This window comes from Bison bison, unplaced genomic scaffold, assembly GCF_000754665.1.
Source record: "Bison bison bison isolate TAMUID 2011002044 unplaced genomic scaffold, Bison_UMD1.0 scf7180017864525, whole genome shotgun sequence".
In the NCBI taxonomy this organism is placed as follows: domain Eukaryota; kingdom Metazoa; phylum Chordata; class Mammalia; order Artiodactyla; family Bovidae; genus Bison; species Bison bison.
The window spans coordinates 7,067,607-7,086,073 of NW_011495076.1; the positions used below are offsets into that span (position 1 = coordinate 7,067,607).

Genomic DNA, 18,467 nt, shown 5'->3' on the forward strand with positions numbered 1-18,467 from the left:
TTATTATCGGTTAAGGAAATAGTTTCTAAAGGTCATCTGAATCATCTTAAACCAACACTCAAAAGTACTAGAATGATTTGACTCTGTCAAAATTCAGAATGTACATTTATCAAAAGACATTATGTAAGAGGACAGATAAACCAGAAAGTAGGAGAAGATATTTGTAACATGTAAAAATCATCAGTCTATGTCCAGAATATATAAAGAACTCTTATAAGCCATTTAGAGAAAGGCAAACAGCCCACTTAAATATGGACAAAAAACATAGCCATTTTATGAAGGAAGAAACCCAAATGACCAGTAGACATAAAAGTGTCAAACTGCATTTTTGATCTAAGAAGTGAAAACTAATACCACACTGATATACTACTAAGCACTCAGCAGAATGGCAAAATAAGTATGACAGTAGCAAATGAAGTGAGAATGTGAGGAACTGAATCTCTTAACTCCTGCTGTTGAATGTTCAAATCGGTTCCATCACTTTGGGATTATTTATTAAAGATGAAGATATCTATATATTTTGTGAGCCAGTAATTCTGCTCCTAGGCATATATCTGAGGAGAAGTGGAGTAGAAGATCTGTATACATGTGTACTAGGAAACATGTACAAAATATTCATACTCATCTCCAAAACCTGTACATCCATCAAAAAAAAAATGCATAAACGTATAGAGGTATACAATGGAATAGTACACAACAGTGAAAACAAGTCACATGTTATAACGTGGACTAATCTTGTAAATACTGACAGATGCAGTTATGCTAGAATACATACAGAATTACATTATTCCACAGGTGTACCTCTTTTTATTGTACTTTGCTGTACTGTGCTTCACAGATGCTGTGTTTTTCATAAATTGAAACCCTCCATTGAGTCAGTCTATTGGGATCATTTTTTTCAACAGCATTTGCTCACTTCATGCTCTGTGCACACTTTGTTAATTCTCACAATATTTTACACTTTTTCATTACTGTATTTGTCATGGTGATCTGTGATCAGTGGTCTTTGATGTTACTATTATAACTGATGTGGCATTTTTTTAGGAATAAAGTTCACATACACTTTTTTAAGACAACGCTATTACGTACTTAATACACTATAGTATAATGTGAACATCACTTTTACATACACTGGGACATCAACTAATCCGTGTGACTTGCTTTATTGTGGTAGTCTGAAGCTGAACTTGCACCATCTCCAGGATATGCCTTGTAAAGTTTAAAACCACGTAAACTAAACTGACTTGTTTAAAGAGACATATATAGGTAATAAACAAAGCAAGAGAATGGGCACCATAAAAGCTATGACACGGGAGGGAGCGGCACACGAGGCCAGCAGGGTGCTACTGCCAATATGCCGTTTCTGAGCGGCGGTAAACAGGGTTTTATTTTCCAATTATTTATGACATTAAACTTTTGTTTTGAGATTACAAACGTTAACTCACAAAGAAGTCTGAGAGTTCTGATGAACTGAAAGTTAAAAAGGCAACAAAACCTCTTGGAAACAGAAAGTAGAACAGTGGTTGCCAGATGCTGGGGGATGGGGGAAAAGGGAAATTGCTGCTCAATGGATATTGGACAACAATGTGCATACAGCTAATACCACTGTACTATACATTTAAAACCGGTTATGATGGTGACTTGTGTGTATTTTTGATCACAGTTTTTAAAAAATTCATGCTTACCCTTTAAATGTTAGTAATATGAAGACATTTTACAAGTAAGCAAAATAAAATACAGTAAATACAGACAAATAATAACCTAGGGAAATACTTCCAACATATATTTCAGATGAATTATCAATATATCTCAAATACTGATGAAAACTATACAAAGAATATAATCAGTGCATTCACCAAAAAGTGAGTTAATATACGAAAACATACCATCTTCACTAGCACTCAACAAATGCCAAAAAAAGCCAACCCTACTGTGACCACTTTTGGCCTAATATCTGGAAATTTTAAAATAATATACAGCACTCTGTGTTGAGAATTCTGGGAAAATGGTTATTCCCAAGAACAGTTATCTCCTCCAGACAGGGCATAAATTGATACATGCCACTGCTGATCCATGAGTCACTATTACTGATTATATGATGGTGAAATTATTCTAAGGAGACGGTTAAAGAAGTGCATAAAGAATACTGTGTAGAAATGTTTATCAATAAATTATTTTCCATTGGTCCCAGATTGTGATCTTTAATTACTATTCACCACTGTAAAGAATCAGGAGTCATAGGAGAAATGGTCGCTTTCAGGTCTGGGGCAAGATTGCACAAGTGAGTCTGCACTACCCAGAGAGCAAGGAAGGCTTGTTAAAGCAGCTGGGCTGGCCGGCTGTCAATTCACTCTCCTTACTGGAGGGATGTCCTTGGGGAACAGGAAAGAAAGCAGGTGACTGAGGTCTTATCTTCTTGTCAATTAAAGCTTCAATATAGACTAACTGCTAAGAGGAAGAGATGGTATCTATGGAATGCCCTTCGCAGAAGTCCCCAGCTACAAGATTGCTTACAGTAAATAAACCCAGAGTCCCTCAGGCATGCTTCACTAGAGAATGTCCCAGAGCAGTTGACAACTCTCTGGAGTATAAATTGGAATGTTTCACAATTTAAATTTTATGATTCAAATGTGCCTTCTGTATGAGGAACTCTGTGAACTTCCCTTAGAGACTCTATCTCCAGATCTGAATTATTAGTGATATGGGAAGGAAGGACATGGAGGACAAAACTTGAGGTCTCAGATATCTCTCTGCTTCACCCCAACCTCTTGACTGCCTAAAAGTTGTCAGTAAAGTTTGACGCTGATTCCTATGCTTGATTTGACAACTGGCCTGTGTATTAGCTCAGTGACAAAGACAACTTGGATACTGTCAAAAGGACTGAGGAGCCAACCTGAAAATGCTTTCAATGGGCAAAATGGAACCATGTGAAAAGTAATGAGTAATAATTGCTGTGGATTGAAACAAAACAAATATGTTTAAATCCATGATGCTAAACAAAACTATCAAAATAAAACCCTCTTTGGTCACATTTACAGGGTGTTATAAGTACTCTTGCCTGGAGAATCCCATGGACGGAGGAGCCTGGTGGGCTGCAGTCCATGGGGTCGCTAAGAGTCGGACACAACTGAGCGACTTCACTTTCACTTTTCATTTTCCTGCATTGGAGAAGGAAATGGCCTCCCACTCCAGTGTTCTAGCCTAGAGAATCCCAGGGATGGGGGAGCCTGGTGGGCTGCTGTCTATGGGTTCGCACAGAGTCGGACACGACTGAAGTGACTTAGTAGTAGTAGTAGTAGTGGGTGCTAAGTCGCTTCAGTCATGTCCAACTCTCTATGACCCTAAGGACTGTAGCCCACCAGGCTCCTCTGTCCATGGGATTCTCCAAGCAAGAATACTGGAGTGGGTTGCCATGCCCTCCTCCAGGGGATCTTCCTGATCCAGGGATTGAATCCACATCTCTTATGTCCTCTGCATGGACAAGCAGGTTCTTAACTACTGGTGCCACCTGAGAAGCCCTTATAGGGTGTTAGGAAACCAAATTATTATTTTGAAAATTGGTAAATCAAAGGAAAGAAAAAAGTATTAGACTTCCTTTCCCATACCTTAGGGTAATCAGATTGTCGATGAAGGGATGTTTCTCTTTATAGAAGTATTCTAATCAATAAATGAAGAAAGTGATAAAATATCACCCTTTTGTAACCTCTACTAGATTCCTGGACAGGGGCAATGATCAGTGCTGCTTGTCAACCACAGCATATAACACCTGAGAAGTAGTCTTGCAAAAAATAAAAGACAAAAAGACATTTTATCAAGCTTTTAGATCTAGCTGTCAATTTACCAAAAAATATAGGAACAAAGAAACATATTAAGTGATCTCACTGATTCATAGTCTGCAAAATCCAGACTCAAGGAAACACTTCAGGATAAACAACCTGATTTCTTCAACAAAAAAGCTGCAAGGAAAAAAATAATTTGGGGGAACCTATAGATCAAATGAGATCTAGGAGGTATTTCAACCAATGTGAATATGTGGCCCTTATCTGGGTCCAGGTTAAAAAAATAGATGACAAAAACAAACAAAAACCTATAAAATGAATTAGAGAATTGTGAATAAATTGGATATTTTATGGTCAAGGAATTACTGTTAAAATTTTTAGATGGAAAACGTAAAGACAATAATGGTACTGTATTTATGTTTCTGATAAATACACAGACTGAAATATTCTTATATAGTGTCTAGGACTGATTTCCAAACAATCCAGTGTAAAAGGGAATGGAGGGAGGTGTAGACACAAAATCGGCCTTTTTGATAACTGTTGAAGTAAAATAATGGGTAACTAGGTTTATTATATCTTGTCTCTATTTTTACACGACATAACTTTAGTTTTAAAAAGGAGACTGGCTGCTGTGTACAGGAGTGGCTGCAGCAGGGGGAGGCCAGAAAGGCAGAAGCAGGTAACCTCTTAGGAAACTACTCAGAAATCAGGCACTAGATATATGGCAAAAACCACCACAATGTCCAAGAGTAATTAGCCTCCAATTAAAATAAATTAAAAAAAAAAATCAGGCACTGGATGTATGGCAAAGACCACCACAATGTCCAAGAGTAATTAGCCTCCAATTAAAATAAATTAAAAAAAGAAATCAGGCACTGGATGTATGGCAAAAACCACCACAATGTCCAAAAGTAATTAGCCTCCAATTAAATAAATTTAAAAAAGAAATCAGGCACCACTGGATGTATGGCAAAACCACCACAATGTCCAAAAGTAATTAGCCTCCAATTAAAACAAATAAATTTAAAAAAGAAATCAGGCACTGGATGTATGGCAAAAACCACCACAATGTCCTAAAGTAATTAGCCTCCAATTAAAATAAATAAATTAAAAAGAGAAATCAGGCACTGGATGTATGGGAAAACCCACCATAATATCCTAAAGTAATTAGCCTCCAATTAAAATAAATAAATTAAAAAAAGAAATCAGGCACTGGATGTATGGCAAAACCACCACAATGTCCTAAAGTAATTAGCCTCCAATTAAAATAAATAAAAAGAGAAATCAGGCACTGGATGTATGGGAAAACCCACCATAATATCCTAAAGTAATTAGCCTCCAATTAAAATAAATAAATTAAAAAAAGAAATCAGGCACTGGATGTATGGCAAAACCACCACAATGTCCTAAAGTAATTAGCCTCCAATTAAAATAAATAAAAAGAGAAATCAGGCACTGGATGTATGGGAAAACCCACCATAATATCCTAAAGTAATTAGCCTCCAATTAAAATAAATTAAATTTTAAAAAGAAATCAGGCAGTAGATGGCGCTATCAGAAGGGCGATGAGCAGGGCTCAGATGCTGGGTAATTTGGAAAGTACCTAGAGCTACACAACTTTCTGATGGATCTGATGTGAAGTATGATAACATTCTCTCTCAGTGGGTAAAGAATTCACCTGCAGTGCAGGAGACACAGGTGGGTTTGATCCCTGGTGGAGGAAAATGACAACCCATTCCAGTATTCTTGAAAAATCCCAAGGACAGAGGAGCCTGGAGGGCCACAGTCCCTGAGGTCACAGTCAGATACAGCTGAGCGACTATGCACACACATGATAATATTGGGGCTTCCCAGGTGGCACTAGAGGTAAAGAACCCTCCTGTCAATGCAGGAGTCATAGGAGATGCAAGTTTGATCCCTGGGTGGGGAAGATCCCCTGGAGGAGAGCATGGCAACCTATTTCAGTATTCATGCCTGGAGAATCCCATGGACAGAAGAGCCTGGCAGGCTATAGTACATAGGATCACAAAGAGTCAGATACGACTGAAGCGACTTAGCGTAGCACACAGCACATAAGAATACTGTCATTATCTTTAAGGCTTAGAAATACCATTATTTGTACACTCTATTTTATAGCTTTTTCACCATGTTTAAAATGTTTTAAATAAGCTTATTTTTAATCAAAAATATTTTCTTTTAAAAACAATTATTGAGGAAACAGTAGTTCAAAGAGGCTTATCATCTTTGAAAGAATGGGATAATATGTTCAATAATGTTCTGGAGTTATGATTTACAGAATAAAGGCCCATTATCTCATCTGAAATCTTTGCTGCCAGATGTTTCAGAACTCAGAATTTTTCTGACTTCAGAAAGGTAACATAGCACATATAGTATATTACACCATCCTCAGGCAGGGTCTAAAGACGTTTCCTTTAATCAAATGTGTTAATATTTCTGTAGTAAAGTATATGAGTAGTCATACTAAGTGAGATAAAGATCATAAATGGTCTTAGATTGGGTTAGGTATATTAACTGAATTTTGGAGCCAAACTTATAAACACATCTTTTGGTATTCAGAATCTTTTAGAGTTTGGTAAGGTCCAAAAGGAATTTTAACTCACTGTGGCACATATGTCTTGAGTGCCCCCATCATCAGGACCTTCTCACTGGCAATTAAAGCAGGAAATCAACAACACTAATAGAAGGTGGGGATATGCCAGGCAGCGGGAATAAGAGAAAGACACGAGGTTGTCAGAAGTGGGCTGTGTTCAGGAACAAAACAGCCCAGTTGGATTTGTTCTGTTTGACAGAGTCTAAGATTGCATATTCTAATAAAGCAGGCAGCTGCTGTTTGAAAGGCTGTGTTTAGTAACTCTCCCTTAATCACTATCAGCATGCTGCTTTTTATTAGCAGGCTGTGTGAGTGTGTGTATAATATTTCTAAGGTTAGGAACACTGGTAAGACTTCACAGAATTTACCTCTCTGGGTAGTAAGTAGCTGGCAAGGCTCTCTGAATCATTAATACAGCAAGGATGACTAAGAACATTCCTGTGGTTTGGGCCCATGCCATTCAGCAGGAAGCAAAACATTAAGACTTTCTGAGCAATGAACTCAGCAGCCTCTTCCACAGGAGGCCACAGGGTCCATCACGGAAGCGACCAACTCTGTGGACCTCTGATTCAGACTTGACAAGAACATACCCACACTGGTGTAATCTGCTGAATGGAGTGCAGTTTGTTAAGAGAGCTGTATGAATTTTTTAGCCTTGCAAAATGAAAATGCCATTAAACCCCTAGCGTGATTGAACAGAATAAACTGAGGCTCATTTCAATGCTTAGAGACTGCAGGTAGGACAAGCCATTCTTGGAAGACAATTTGGGTGGGATCTGCTCTTACGGATTCACTGACAGCTTGGGCTTGTTACCTAAAAAAGGAAGGGGCTACATTACATCTTCACAATTGGCACATTTTTCCATCAGGACTGTGGCAAAGGGCTGGCCCTGACATAATGGATATGCCAGGGGTGGGAGGGGGGATTCTTGGGGGCATAGGTCTGTGGCTGACAGCAAGGGGCTGGGGCCTTGATAACTGTTGGGGAGGGGTTCTCACTCCAGACATGGCTGCCTTCCACAAATGCTCTCTCCCTTCCCACAGCAGGGGGAATGTTTTACAATCGAAGGCTCTTCTGTTCTGCAAGGAGATCCAACCAGTCCCTCCTAAAGGAAATCAGTCCTGAATATTCATTGGAAGGACTGATGTTAAAGCTGAAATTCCAGTAGTTTGGCCACCTGATGGGAAGAAGTGACTCATTAGAAAAGATCCTGATGCTCAGAAAGATTGAAGGTGGGAGAAGAAGCAGAGGATGAGATGTTTGGATGCATCACCGACTCAACAGATGTGAGTTTGAGTAAATTCTGGGAATTGGTGATGGACAGGGAGGCCTGGCATGCTGCAGTCCACGGGGTCACAAGGAGTCAGACACGACTGAGCGACTGAGCTGAACTGAACTGCTCTTTGGTTGCTGTGATTTCCACATTCTCAATGACACCCACTGATCGCTCCACTGGTGCTCAGGGAGAACAGCACAGTGGCATCCTTCTACTGTGAACTGTTACAGCATGGACCTACTGTGTTTCAGATACTGTGCTGGGCTTGACACTGGCCTCACACTGCTTATAAGGCAAGAAGAAAAAAATATACCTAGCTTTGGAGTCAGAAAAATCTGGGTTTGAGTTTATCCTTTTTCAGTATCTTGCTACAGGATCTGTGGCAAAGGCTTTTAACCTCTTGTCAAAACTTGTGAAAAGAAGGGTAAGAATATGTACCTTGGACATGGAGAAATGAAAACCACAGCACACTGTTGGTGGGTATGTAAATTGGTTCAGTCACCTTAGAAAATAGGATGGAAGTGCCTCAAAAAACTAAAAACAGAATTACCATGTAATCCAGCAATCCTATTCCTGGCTATATGGTGAAAAAAAAAGAAAATACTAATTCAAAAAGATACACGCACCTCAATGTTCGTAGCAGCATTCTGTACAATAGCCAAGATATGCAAACAACCCAAGTGCCCATCCACAGATAAATGGATAGAGAAGATAGAGGTGAGGTATATAATTGCGTATATATACGCACACATACACACAATGGAATATTACTCAGCCATAGAAAAGAATTAAGTCGTATTATTTGCAACAATGTAGATGAACCTAGAGGGTATTATACTTAGTGAAATAAGTCAAAGAAAGATAAACACTCTTTGTTATCACTTACATGTGAAATCTAAAAATAAAGAAATGCAAATAACAAAACAAAAATGAATACATACCTTGTAGCTTTGACATGGTGATCAAATAAGATAATGTAGATAACTTTCTTCCACTGAAGATAAACAGTGAAGGTCTCATAGCTAGATTGGTTAGGGGAGCTGGAATTCCAGTTTCTCTAACTCAAGGGCCTGAGGCGTTGACAGGCTGCATTCAGAGCTATTTTGGAGGGATCACTCGGGCTGGCTGGGCTAGGCCAATGGGTCCCTTTCCAGCTTTCATCATAGCAGTCAACATCACAAACTTCACTAAATTACTAGGAGTGTTTCCAGGGACTTGGAGTCCAAAGCAGAAGCAGTGAATACATGGCCTGACTCCAGGTGAACAACTGTGCTGAGCAAGTATCAATACTTGAGAGTAAGCTCTGATCCTTACCACTTCACGCTTCTCCACTTCAAACCAGCGGGAGATTCCAGGTAAACTCTGCACCAAGTATAGTGATGTTCTTTCCACCCAGAGACTCTATGAAATACAAAACAAATTAATTTGTTACCAAGTTCCCAAGTTACCTTCTTTCCAGTTACTGAGCAATGACTAATGTTTGCCATTCAATTTTACCAAGTTTTCAGTCTTTGTCAGCTTTTCTTTAGTATTCATTCCAGTGCTTCAGCAATCTCCTTGCACTCAGGAAGCTATCTCAGTAAGACATGCTGAAGCTTATTGTATATAATCTGAAACTTTTTTCTGTGCAGAATACATGATATACTTCAGACAATAATCTTAAAAATGTAAAAACAAGTCATCACATTCTTTCCTTTTTCTCTAAATTTCTAATTTAAAGTTTCTCCACTCCTCAAGGGGGTCTAGCCATTTTTACTTGGAATGGAATATAGTATCAGCTAATCATCATGAGGTTAGACAGAATCCTCAAAAAGGAAAGGGCTTTAGGACTCTCATAGCCTAATCTTTCTGTATTCAAGATGAAAGACATTAGCCCTCCAAAAGGCATGTGTACTGTGCTTAGTCTTGTCTGACTCCTTGTGACCCTATGGGCTGTAGCCCATCAGGCACCTCTGTCCACGGGGATTCTCCAGGCAAGAATACTGAAGTGGGTAGCCTATTTTCCAGGGGATTTTCCTGACCCACAAATCGAACCAGGGTCTCCTGCATTACAGGCAGATTCTTTACCAGCTGAGCTACCAGGGAAGCCCAAGGGGCATGTGACCTGCTCAAAGCTACATTCTCATCACCTGTACTGCCAGCCCCAGGACCCCTGCACTAGAATGTCTGACTCCTGCATGGCTACAGTTACTGTGCCATGTGCACTGCTGTGATCCAGGAGGATCTGTACTTGGAGCTGGGCCTCCCTCTGGCCAGGATGAGCACCTCCATGACATGTGAAATCACAGGTGCCTTTGGTAAGAGCTGCTGTTGACAATGGGTCTCTCTTTCGTCAACAGGCTTCTGCATTTCTGCCTCATGTTTCCTGGTTAAACAAAGCGTATTCCTACGTGTAGTAAACCTGACAAAGTTCCTGAAACTCTGCCATTCAACAACAACAACAAATCGAAGGATTTCTCTGTGCCAGCCAAGATCTAATGAGATGAATATGGCAGCAGCCCTGTGACAGGACGCCAGAGCACTCTGCTGGTGACGAGGGGTGAAGCAGATCAAGAAGGGCTGAGGGGGCTTCCCTGGCGTCTCAGTGGAAAAGAATCTGCCTGCCAATGCAGGAGACATAGGTTCGATCCCTGATCCGGGAAGATGCCACATGCTGAGGAGCAACTTATCACGTGTGCGACAACGATTCAGCCTGTGTTCCAGAGCTGGGGAACCCCAACTACTGAGCCCACATGCTCTAGACTGTGTTCTGCAACGAGAAGCCACCGCAAAGAGAAGCCTGAGCACCGCAACTAGAGAGTAGCCCCGCTTGCTGCAATTAGAGAAAAGCCTGAGTGGCAATGAAGACCCAGCACAGGTTTTAAAAAGAAGAAAGGCTCAGGGAGAAGAGAGAGGAACAGTCCAGGTGCTGGGGGAAAACAGGAGGAAGCAGGCACACAAGGCATCCTGTGGGAGGAGGATTGTGCTTCACTGAGGAGGTGACACGTGAGCGGAATTTTGAAGAGTGAGTAGGAGTTTGCCAGGCGGAGAGCGGGGGAGGCGGTGCAGGCAGCAGGAAGCAGAGACGCAAGCGGCTTGTGAAAGGGCATGGCAGGAGATGAAGGGAGGGCTCCGTGCTGCCAGAGCTGATAGAGTGGGTGAGTGGGCTGCAGCAGAGATGAGGCTTCTGGAAGGGCAGTTTGGAGACAGATGCTGAGGGTTGTGAGCACAGGAAAAAGGAGCCAGATTTATTATTTTTTTTAAGGAGGGTTGCTACACCATTGATAAATATTTAAAGTGATGGCCAAAAGGAAATGTGGTGCGGCAGAAAAAGCAATGGAGAAGGCATCAGAAAATGTGCATTCTAGTGCAGGGTCTGGGGCATTGAGAATGCCATTCTGAGCAAGTCACCTGCCTGATTCTGGGCGACCTTGGACTTTCTATCTACTGGAAACTTGCAATGAAAACTATATTATACACTAATGATCTTTAATCAGTTTTGGAAGGCAGAAAGAAAAATCATCCAGAGGGATTAGAAAATGGTCATGGACCTTTTCAGTAACATCATAGCGTTATTTTCCAGTGGTTTCCTGGCCTTGATGTTTAACCCATCAATGTCCTTGACCAAAGGACTGTGCTTTGCTTGGTCTCATCATAACACTGCAAAACTACCCAGCTTTCCCTCTGATCACTTGGCTGTGAGCGATTCTGGAGTTACTGTGAGGAGCACCAGGGACTGAAACTTAGGCAGGAGTGACAAGTGAGTTCACATCAATCACAGCTGATAGCATTAGAAGAACATTTCCCAGCTTCCCTGATAGCTCACTTGGTAAAGAATCCACCTGCAATGCAGGAGACCCCGGTTCGATTCCGGGGTCAGGAAGATCCCCTGGAGAAGGGATAGGCTACCCACTCCAGTATTTTGGGGTTTTCCTGGTGGCTCAGCTGGTAAAGAATCCACCTGCAATGTGGGAGACCTGGGTTCAATCCCTGGGTTGGGAAGATCCCCTGGAGAAGGGAAAGACTACCCACTCTAGTATTCTGGCCTGGAGAATTCCATGGACTGTATAGTCCATGGGGTCACAAAGAGTCAGACATGCTGAGAGACTTTCACTTCACTTCACTGCGATGAAAGAAGCTAAGCCCAGTCACCCAGGATCCTACATTCATTTTACATTTTTTTGCTTGGAGGGAGATACTGGGGGTCTGTATGGTCTCACTTTGTCACTGTTATCAAGGAAAGGGCAGATTATAATTTATCTGTGGAACAATTTCACCCCTTTCCCCCAGTAGGGCTGTGAGAAACCTTGCTCTTTCTGGCTGAGAGAGAACTAGCAAGGTTTATCAGAACTGAGGATGGAAAACTCAAGCCATGCAAAGAATCTATGGTTGGTCCTCTCAGATGTCTGAGTTACACATCATTCTATCCAGAAAAAGCAGCAGAAGATAGCACGGTCTCTCTCACTGGGCCAGGAGCCTCCCTAGTGGTTCTATCTCAGAATCACCTGTTCCTTCAGTATCCTTTACTCATGCCAGTCTCCCGTATCTGAGAATAAATACCTGAGGTTCCCACAGTTGGTTCAACATGAATGAATGGAGGACTGAGCTGAACCCTGAGATCTCAAAAACTAGACAGAGGACCACTGCCATTAGAGTCATCATAAACTTCAGGGCCTCCTCTGTGACCCAATGAGTCAGAATTCCCAGGCCAAGAAATCTGCTTGGTTAGAAAACAACTCATGTCACTCTGATAAGTGGTAGAGTTTAAGAATAATTAGACCACCTTTTGGTTTTATCACCTGTGTCTTGAGTAAATACTTAACAAGCATCTTGATATAAAAAGCTATTTGAGGAAACCATATATCATAAGAATTGCTCAGTACCTTGAATTCATTCTCTTTATCTTTCGTGCCTTTGTGAAACGGTCTGTCGTAGCGGAATTTCCAGATGTGATTCACTTTATAAAAACTTTTGATGTTGTCTGGAACACCTTCTCTCTGAAGGACCTCCTGGCTTTCTGGGATGGGAGTCACGGCGTATATCTGCAAATCTAGGATTCAAGAGTCAAGGAGGGAACCTGATTTGGCAGACTCCTTGGGGCATGTGGCTTGACCTGAGCTATGGCAGAAAGAAAGGGATGGTGAACAAGCGAGTGTTTCTACTGGGGTAAAGTCAAAACTGCCAAGAAGGTACCAAGAACTCAGTTCATAGCAAATCACTTCTCAAACTACAAGCCTTAAAATAGCTTCACATAGGTCATTTTGACAAAGTACCAGTTTGAAATTTCTATTTCCTGTGAATTCATTTATCATAGATTTTTTTGGGGAGTGGGGGTAGGTTTGAATGGCTTGGATCCTAGGTACTAAGGATTGTATTAATTTTAACCCTTGTTTATGAGGCTTTTCTCTTTTATCTTTAGTGCATGTATGGTCCTTTTAAAATGTGTTTGTAAAATAATGTATAAATACCTATACAATCAAAGATAGCAACCGGTACTGATAGTAACTCATATGTTCCCTGTCTCTAGCCTTCGCACATTTGAGGTATCCACTCTCCCAAACCTTGTATTGCATAAGCAGAGTGTTTAGTTATAGTTGGTATTTTTGAAAACTACATTAAAGAGGTATTATATTTACTTATAAATTTACCATCTTTTCTTCTCATTCAAAGAAAGATAGCAAAATCTTTTCCCTTAAGTAATTGCTTGCTTCTGGTACATTTAAGTTTCTACTTTGGAATGGTATCCGTAATTTTCAGGGGGGAATTTCTGATCTTCTTTAAGATTGTCAATTTCAGGAAGAAAGAACAATTCATAAAGGAGTCCTGGAGTGAAGTTTCTTTGTCTCTAATGCCTGTGTAATTTCAGTTGAGTTGTTATGTTTGCACAATGGGAGTGTCGATTACACGACAATTGTTAAATGCTATCCGGAATGCCATGGTTAAGAGTCCCTGAAAGATATAGGGCTACCTCTTCCTCTTCCCTTTCATCCAGAATAAAAATATCAAGGGAAAAGTGGGTAAGTGATATATGCCAGTAAACATAATGCTATCATTTCCTTGAACTGAAGTAGTTTCTACAGGGTGTGTGTGTGCGTGTGCGCACATGGGCATACTCAGTTGCATCTGACTCTTTGAGATCCCATGGACTGTAACCCAATAGGCTCCTCGGTCCATGGAATTCCCTGGGCAAGAATACTTGAGTGGGTTGCTATTTCTTTCTCCAGGGGATCTTCCTGATTCAGGGATTGAACCCACATCTCATGCAGTGGCAGGTGGATTCTTTACCATTGAGCCACCTGGGAAGCCCATTTCTACAGGGGATGCCAGAGGAAAATTATTCTAGGGGAAATCCCTCAAAAGGAGCTTTTAAAGCAGGATTGAGATATAGAAAAGCTGCAACTAAAAGGAAAAAAATAATTCTCTTAACAGAATCCTTACGGGGTTTCTTTTCAACTGACATTATGAGAATATCTAGCATAATTCTGTTTGGAAGGAGCGAAGCTAAAATTAAGATGATGAGAAAGAAGGAGAATGAGAACAGGGCTACTGACAAGGGGCCAGTGCCTGAAGCACCTGCACAGAAACACTCTGCAGCCAAAGGCCAGCAGGACCTAGTCAGAATCTGGCCTTTCTAGGTGTGGATACACTGAGCTTCTGCCTGGAAGATGGTCTCGTCGGGTTGGTTGGCATGCTGCATGGCGATGGCGTGGGGGAACTCGTTCAGCATTCTCTGCTGGAAGGCCTCCAGTCTTTCGTAGTCATGCCCTCGACACACAAACTCTTTATTCTGGAGGTAAAATCAGAAAAAGAAACATTAGGACTGTGTAATTGAGTGCAATCACTACAGAGAGAAGCCAAAATATGCAACTCTGGCAGTAACTAAGCATAGGCCCAACATCAATAGAATATAACCAAAAAAACCCACACTGGAACAGTCTAGAGAATTTGTACGAATATTAAAAATACAGGGCAAAGGTCAGAAGCATCACTCTCTATTGCTTCTAGTAAGTTCCACAGCATGCCTCACTCTTCCAGGTTCACCTGCATGAGGTGCAAAGGAGTGTCTGATTCTCAGAGCACCAAAGTACAAAACAAAGCAACCGTGTTCCCTCCAAATGTTAGTGAACACATGTTACAGAGTATTTTAAAAACTGTATAACGAAGTTAAGTGGGCAAATTCTCAATTTGGAAGAAAGCAAAGTAAGCACAATCCCTAAAAATACATTTTATGCATCCTTTCTATAAAGGTCACAGAGATCGGTCTTAACCCTTTCACACCTAGATCCTTCCATGGAGAGGAAGGCCAAGCCGCCTGCATGCCAGCTCTCAGCAGGGCTGCTGCTGCAAGCATCCCTGCCACCCTTGACTCTGCTCAGCGTCCTGTAGCAAGGACCTCTGTTAACTGACTAAAGCCAACATTGGGGACTTTTAAGGCCTTGCTAAATGTTGGACAAATTTTTGTCTGTTTCTGGTTTGGTTTTACAATACATGTAAATATTCTGTTAGTTAGGACTCTCTCATTCAGGTAAAAACGGTGAAGGTTATCCTTGATGGAGGCCACAGAGCTGGCAGAATGGGGACCTTCTCAACAAGTACCTTCACTATCTGGTTATCGATATGGAACAACTGTTCCTGACAGTTTATAGTGAAAGTATTAGTCACTCAGTCATGTCCTACTCTATGCGACCCCATGGACTGTAGCCCACCAGCCTCCTGTATTCTCACCTGGAATTCTTTAGGTGAGACTACAGAAATGGGTAGCCATTCCCTTCCCAGGGGGTATTCCTGGCCCAGGGATCGAACCCAAATCCAGTGCAGGTGGATTCTTGACTATCATGAGCCACCAGGGAAGTTTAATGATAGTCTAATGATAATGAAATTATAATTGTTAAGCACAGCCAGCACATACCTTATTTAACCCAAAGAAACTTGAGAGGGTGTCCCCCGCCACCATTTTGTAGCTGGGAACTGAGGATCAAGATCATTACATACTTTGTCCACATGTATGAGATTTAAGCTCAGGTCTGAGTCCAAGGCCTTAGCTCCCACTGTTCTGAACGTGGCCTGGTACGTAGAAAAACTCCTAAGAGCTACAGAGACCAAGAAAGATTGCGGGATAAGATGCCCTGAGGATCTTTAAGGAGTAAAGTGCTTCGTGGTCTGGGGAGTTAAGGCCCAATGATCTCAGCAGTTCTCAGCTCTGGGAGGTTTCTGTGATTGCACCAAATGCAGTGAGGAAGCACTCTGGGCCAGAGTGAGGAAGTTAGAAACCACTCTGGGAAAGGGGCTCAGGGTTGCAGCTGAGAAAAAGCAGCTGCAGGCAGAGGAACCAAGCAGCAGAACTGAGCTCTGAGAACCTGCCACAATGCCCCACAAGTCACTCAATAAACCAATAAACCCCTGAGAAACACAAGCTAAAGACAGACTCCTTAGGAATCAGGGTTGCCCTCCCCACAAACAATCCTATATTTAAAATTTCTTGATTGAAGTCATACCTTCTGATGCTTTGTTATTTATTTTGCTCAAAATATATTCAACAAGGACCTACTGTATAGCAAAGGGAACTCTACTCACTACTCTGTAATAACCTATATGGGAAGAAAATCTAAAAAAGAATAGATACATGTATCAGTTCAGTTCAGTTGCTCAGTCATGTCCGACTCTTCGCGACCCCATGGACTGCAGCACGCCAGGCCTCCCTGTCCATCACCAACTCCCGGAGTTTACTCAAACTCATGTCCATTGAGTCAGTGATGCCATCCAACATCTCATCCTCTGTCGTCTCCTTCTCCTCCCGCCTTCAATCTTACCCATTTCAGGGTCTTTTCAAAACAGTCAGCTCTTTACATCAGGTGGCCAAAGTATTAGAGTTTTAGCTTCAACATTAGTCCTTCCAATGAACACCCAGGACTGATCTCCTTTAGGATGGACTGGTTGGATCTCCTTGCAGTCCAAGAGACTCTCAAGAGTCTTCTCCAACACCACAGTTCAAAAGCATCAATTCTTTGGTGCTTAGCTTTCTTTATAGTCCAACTCGGAGAAAGACTGGCCAAAGAGGCCTCGTGATTGCCAGCCTCATCCATACATGACTACTGGAAAACCATAGCTTTGACTAGACAGATTGTTGGCAAAGTAAAGTCTCTGCTTTTTAATATGCTGTCTAGGTTAGCCATAGCTTTTCTTCCAAGGAGCAAGCATCTTTTAATTTCATGGCTGCAACCACCATCTGCAGTGATTTTGGAGCTCCCCAAAATAAAGTCTGTCACTGTTTCCATTGTTTCCCCATCTATTTGCCATGAAGTGATGGGACCAGATGCCATGATCTTTGTTTTCTGAATGCTGAGTTTTAAGTCAACTTTTTGATTCCCTTGTTTTACTTTCATCAAGAGGTTCTTTAGTTCTTTGCTTTCTGCCATAAGGGTGGTGTCATCTGCATATCTGAGGTTATTGATATTTCTCCCAGCAATCTTGATTCCTAGTTGTGCTTCCTCCAGCCCAGCGTTTCTCATGATGTACTCTGCATAGAAGTTAAATAAGCAGGGTGACAATATACAGCCTTGATGTACGCCTTTTCCTATTTGGAACCAGTCTGTTTTTCCATGTCTAGTTCTAACTGTTGCTTCCTGACCTGCATGCAGATTTCTCAAGAGGCAGGTCAGGTTGTCTGGTATTCCTATCTCTTTCAGAATTTTCCACAGTTTGTTGTGATCCACACAGTCAAAGGCTTTGGCATAGTCAATAAAGCAGAAGTAGATGTTTTTCTGCCATTTATGGGGTCACACAGAGTCGGACATGACTGAAGTGACTTAGCAGCAGATGTTTTTCTGGAACTCTTGTGCTTTTTTGATGATCCAGCAGATGTTGGCAATTTGATCTCTGCTTCCTCTGCCTTTTCTAAATCCAGCTTGAACATCTGGATGTTCATGGTTCACATACTGTTGAAGCCTGGCTTGGAGAATTTTGAACATTACTAGCATGTGAAATGAGTGCAATTGTGCGGTAGTTTGAGCATTCTTTTGCATTGCCTTTCTTTGGGATTGGAATGAAAACTGACCTTTTCCAGTCCTGTGGACACCACTGAGTTTTCCAAATTTGCTGGCATATTGAGTGCAACACTTTCACAGCATCATCTTTCAGGATTTGAAACAGCTCAACTGGAATTCCATCACCTCCACTAGTTTTGTTTGTAGTGATGCTTCTTAATGCCCACTTGACTTTGCATTCCAGGATGTCTGGCTATAGGTGAGTGATCACATCATTGTGATTATCTGGCTTGTGTAGATCTTTTTTGCATAGTTCTTCTGTGTATTCTGGCCACCTCTTCTTAATATCTTCTGTTTCAGTTAGGCCCATACCATTTCTTTCCTTTATTTAGCCCATCTTTGCATGAAATATTCCCTTGGTATCTCTAATTTTCTTGAAGAGATCTCTGCTGCTGCTGCTGCTAAGTCACTTCAGTCGTGTCTGACTCTGTGCGACCCCATAGACGGGCAGCCCACTAGGCTCTGCCGTCCCTGGGATTCTCCAGGCAAGAACACTGGAGTGGGTTGCCATTTCCTTCTCTAATGCATGAAAGTAAAAAGTAAAAGTGAAGTCACTCAGTCGTGTCCGACTCTTAGCGACCCCATGGACTGCAGCCTACCAGGCTCCTCTGTCCATGGGATTTTCCAGGCAAGAGTACTGGAGTGGTGTAAAGAGATCTCTAGTCTTTCACATTCCATTGTTTTCCTCTATTTCTTTGCACTGATCACTGAGGAAGGCTTTCTTATCTCTCCTTGCTATTCTTTGAAACTCTGCATTCAAATGGGTATATCTTTCCTT

The 18,467-nt window shown here is 41.6% G+C and overlaps 1 protein-coding gene across 1 annotated transcript in view; it reads right to left on the bottom strand.

Moving 5' to 3' along the window:
• Window positions 1-18,467, bottom strand: part of DOCK4 (dedicator of cytokinesis 4) — a 477,425-nt gene that overhangs the window by 21,345 nt on the left and 437,613 nt on the right. Inside the window, exons 39-41 of the mRNA XM_010831178.1 lie at window positions 14,292-14,433; window positions 12,530-12,696; window positions 8,982-9,068 (exon numbers count right to left, since the gene is read on the bottom strand). Of these exons, the coding sequence (XP_010829480.1) occupies window positions 8,982-9,068; window positions 12,530-12,696; window positions 14,292-14,433 (396 nt within the window). The remainder of the gene's footprint in view (window positions 1-8,981; window positions 9,069-12,529; window positions 12,697-14,291; window positions 14,434-18,467) is intronic.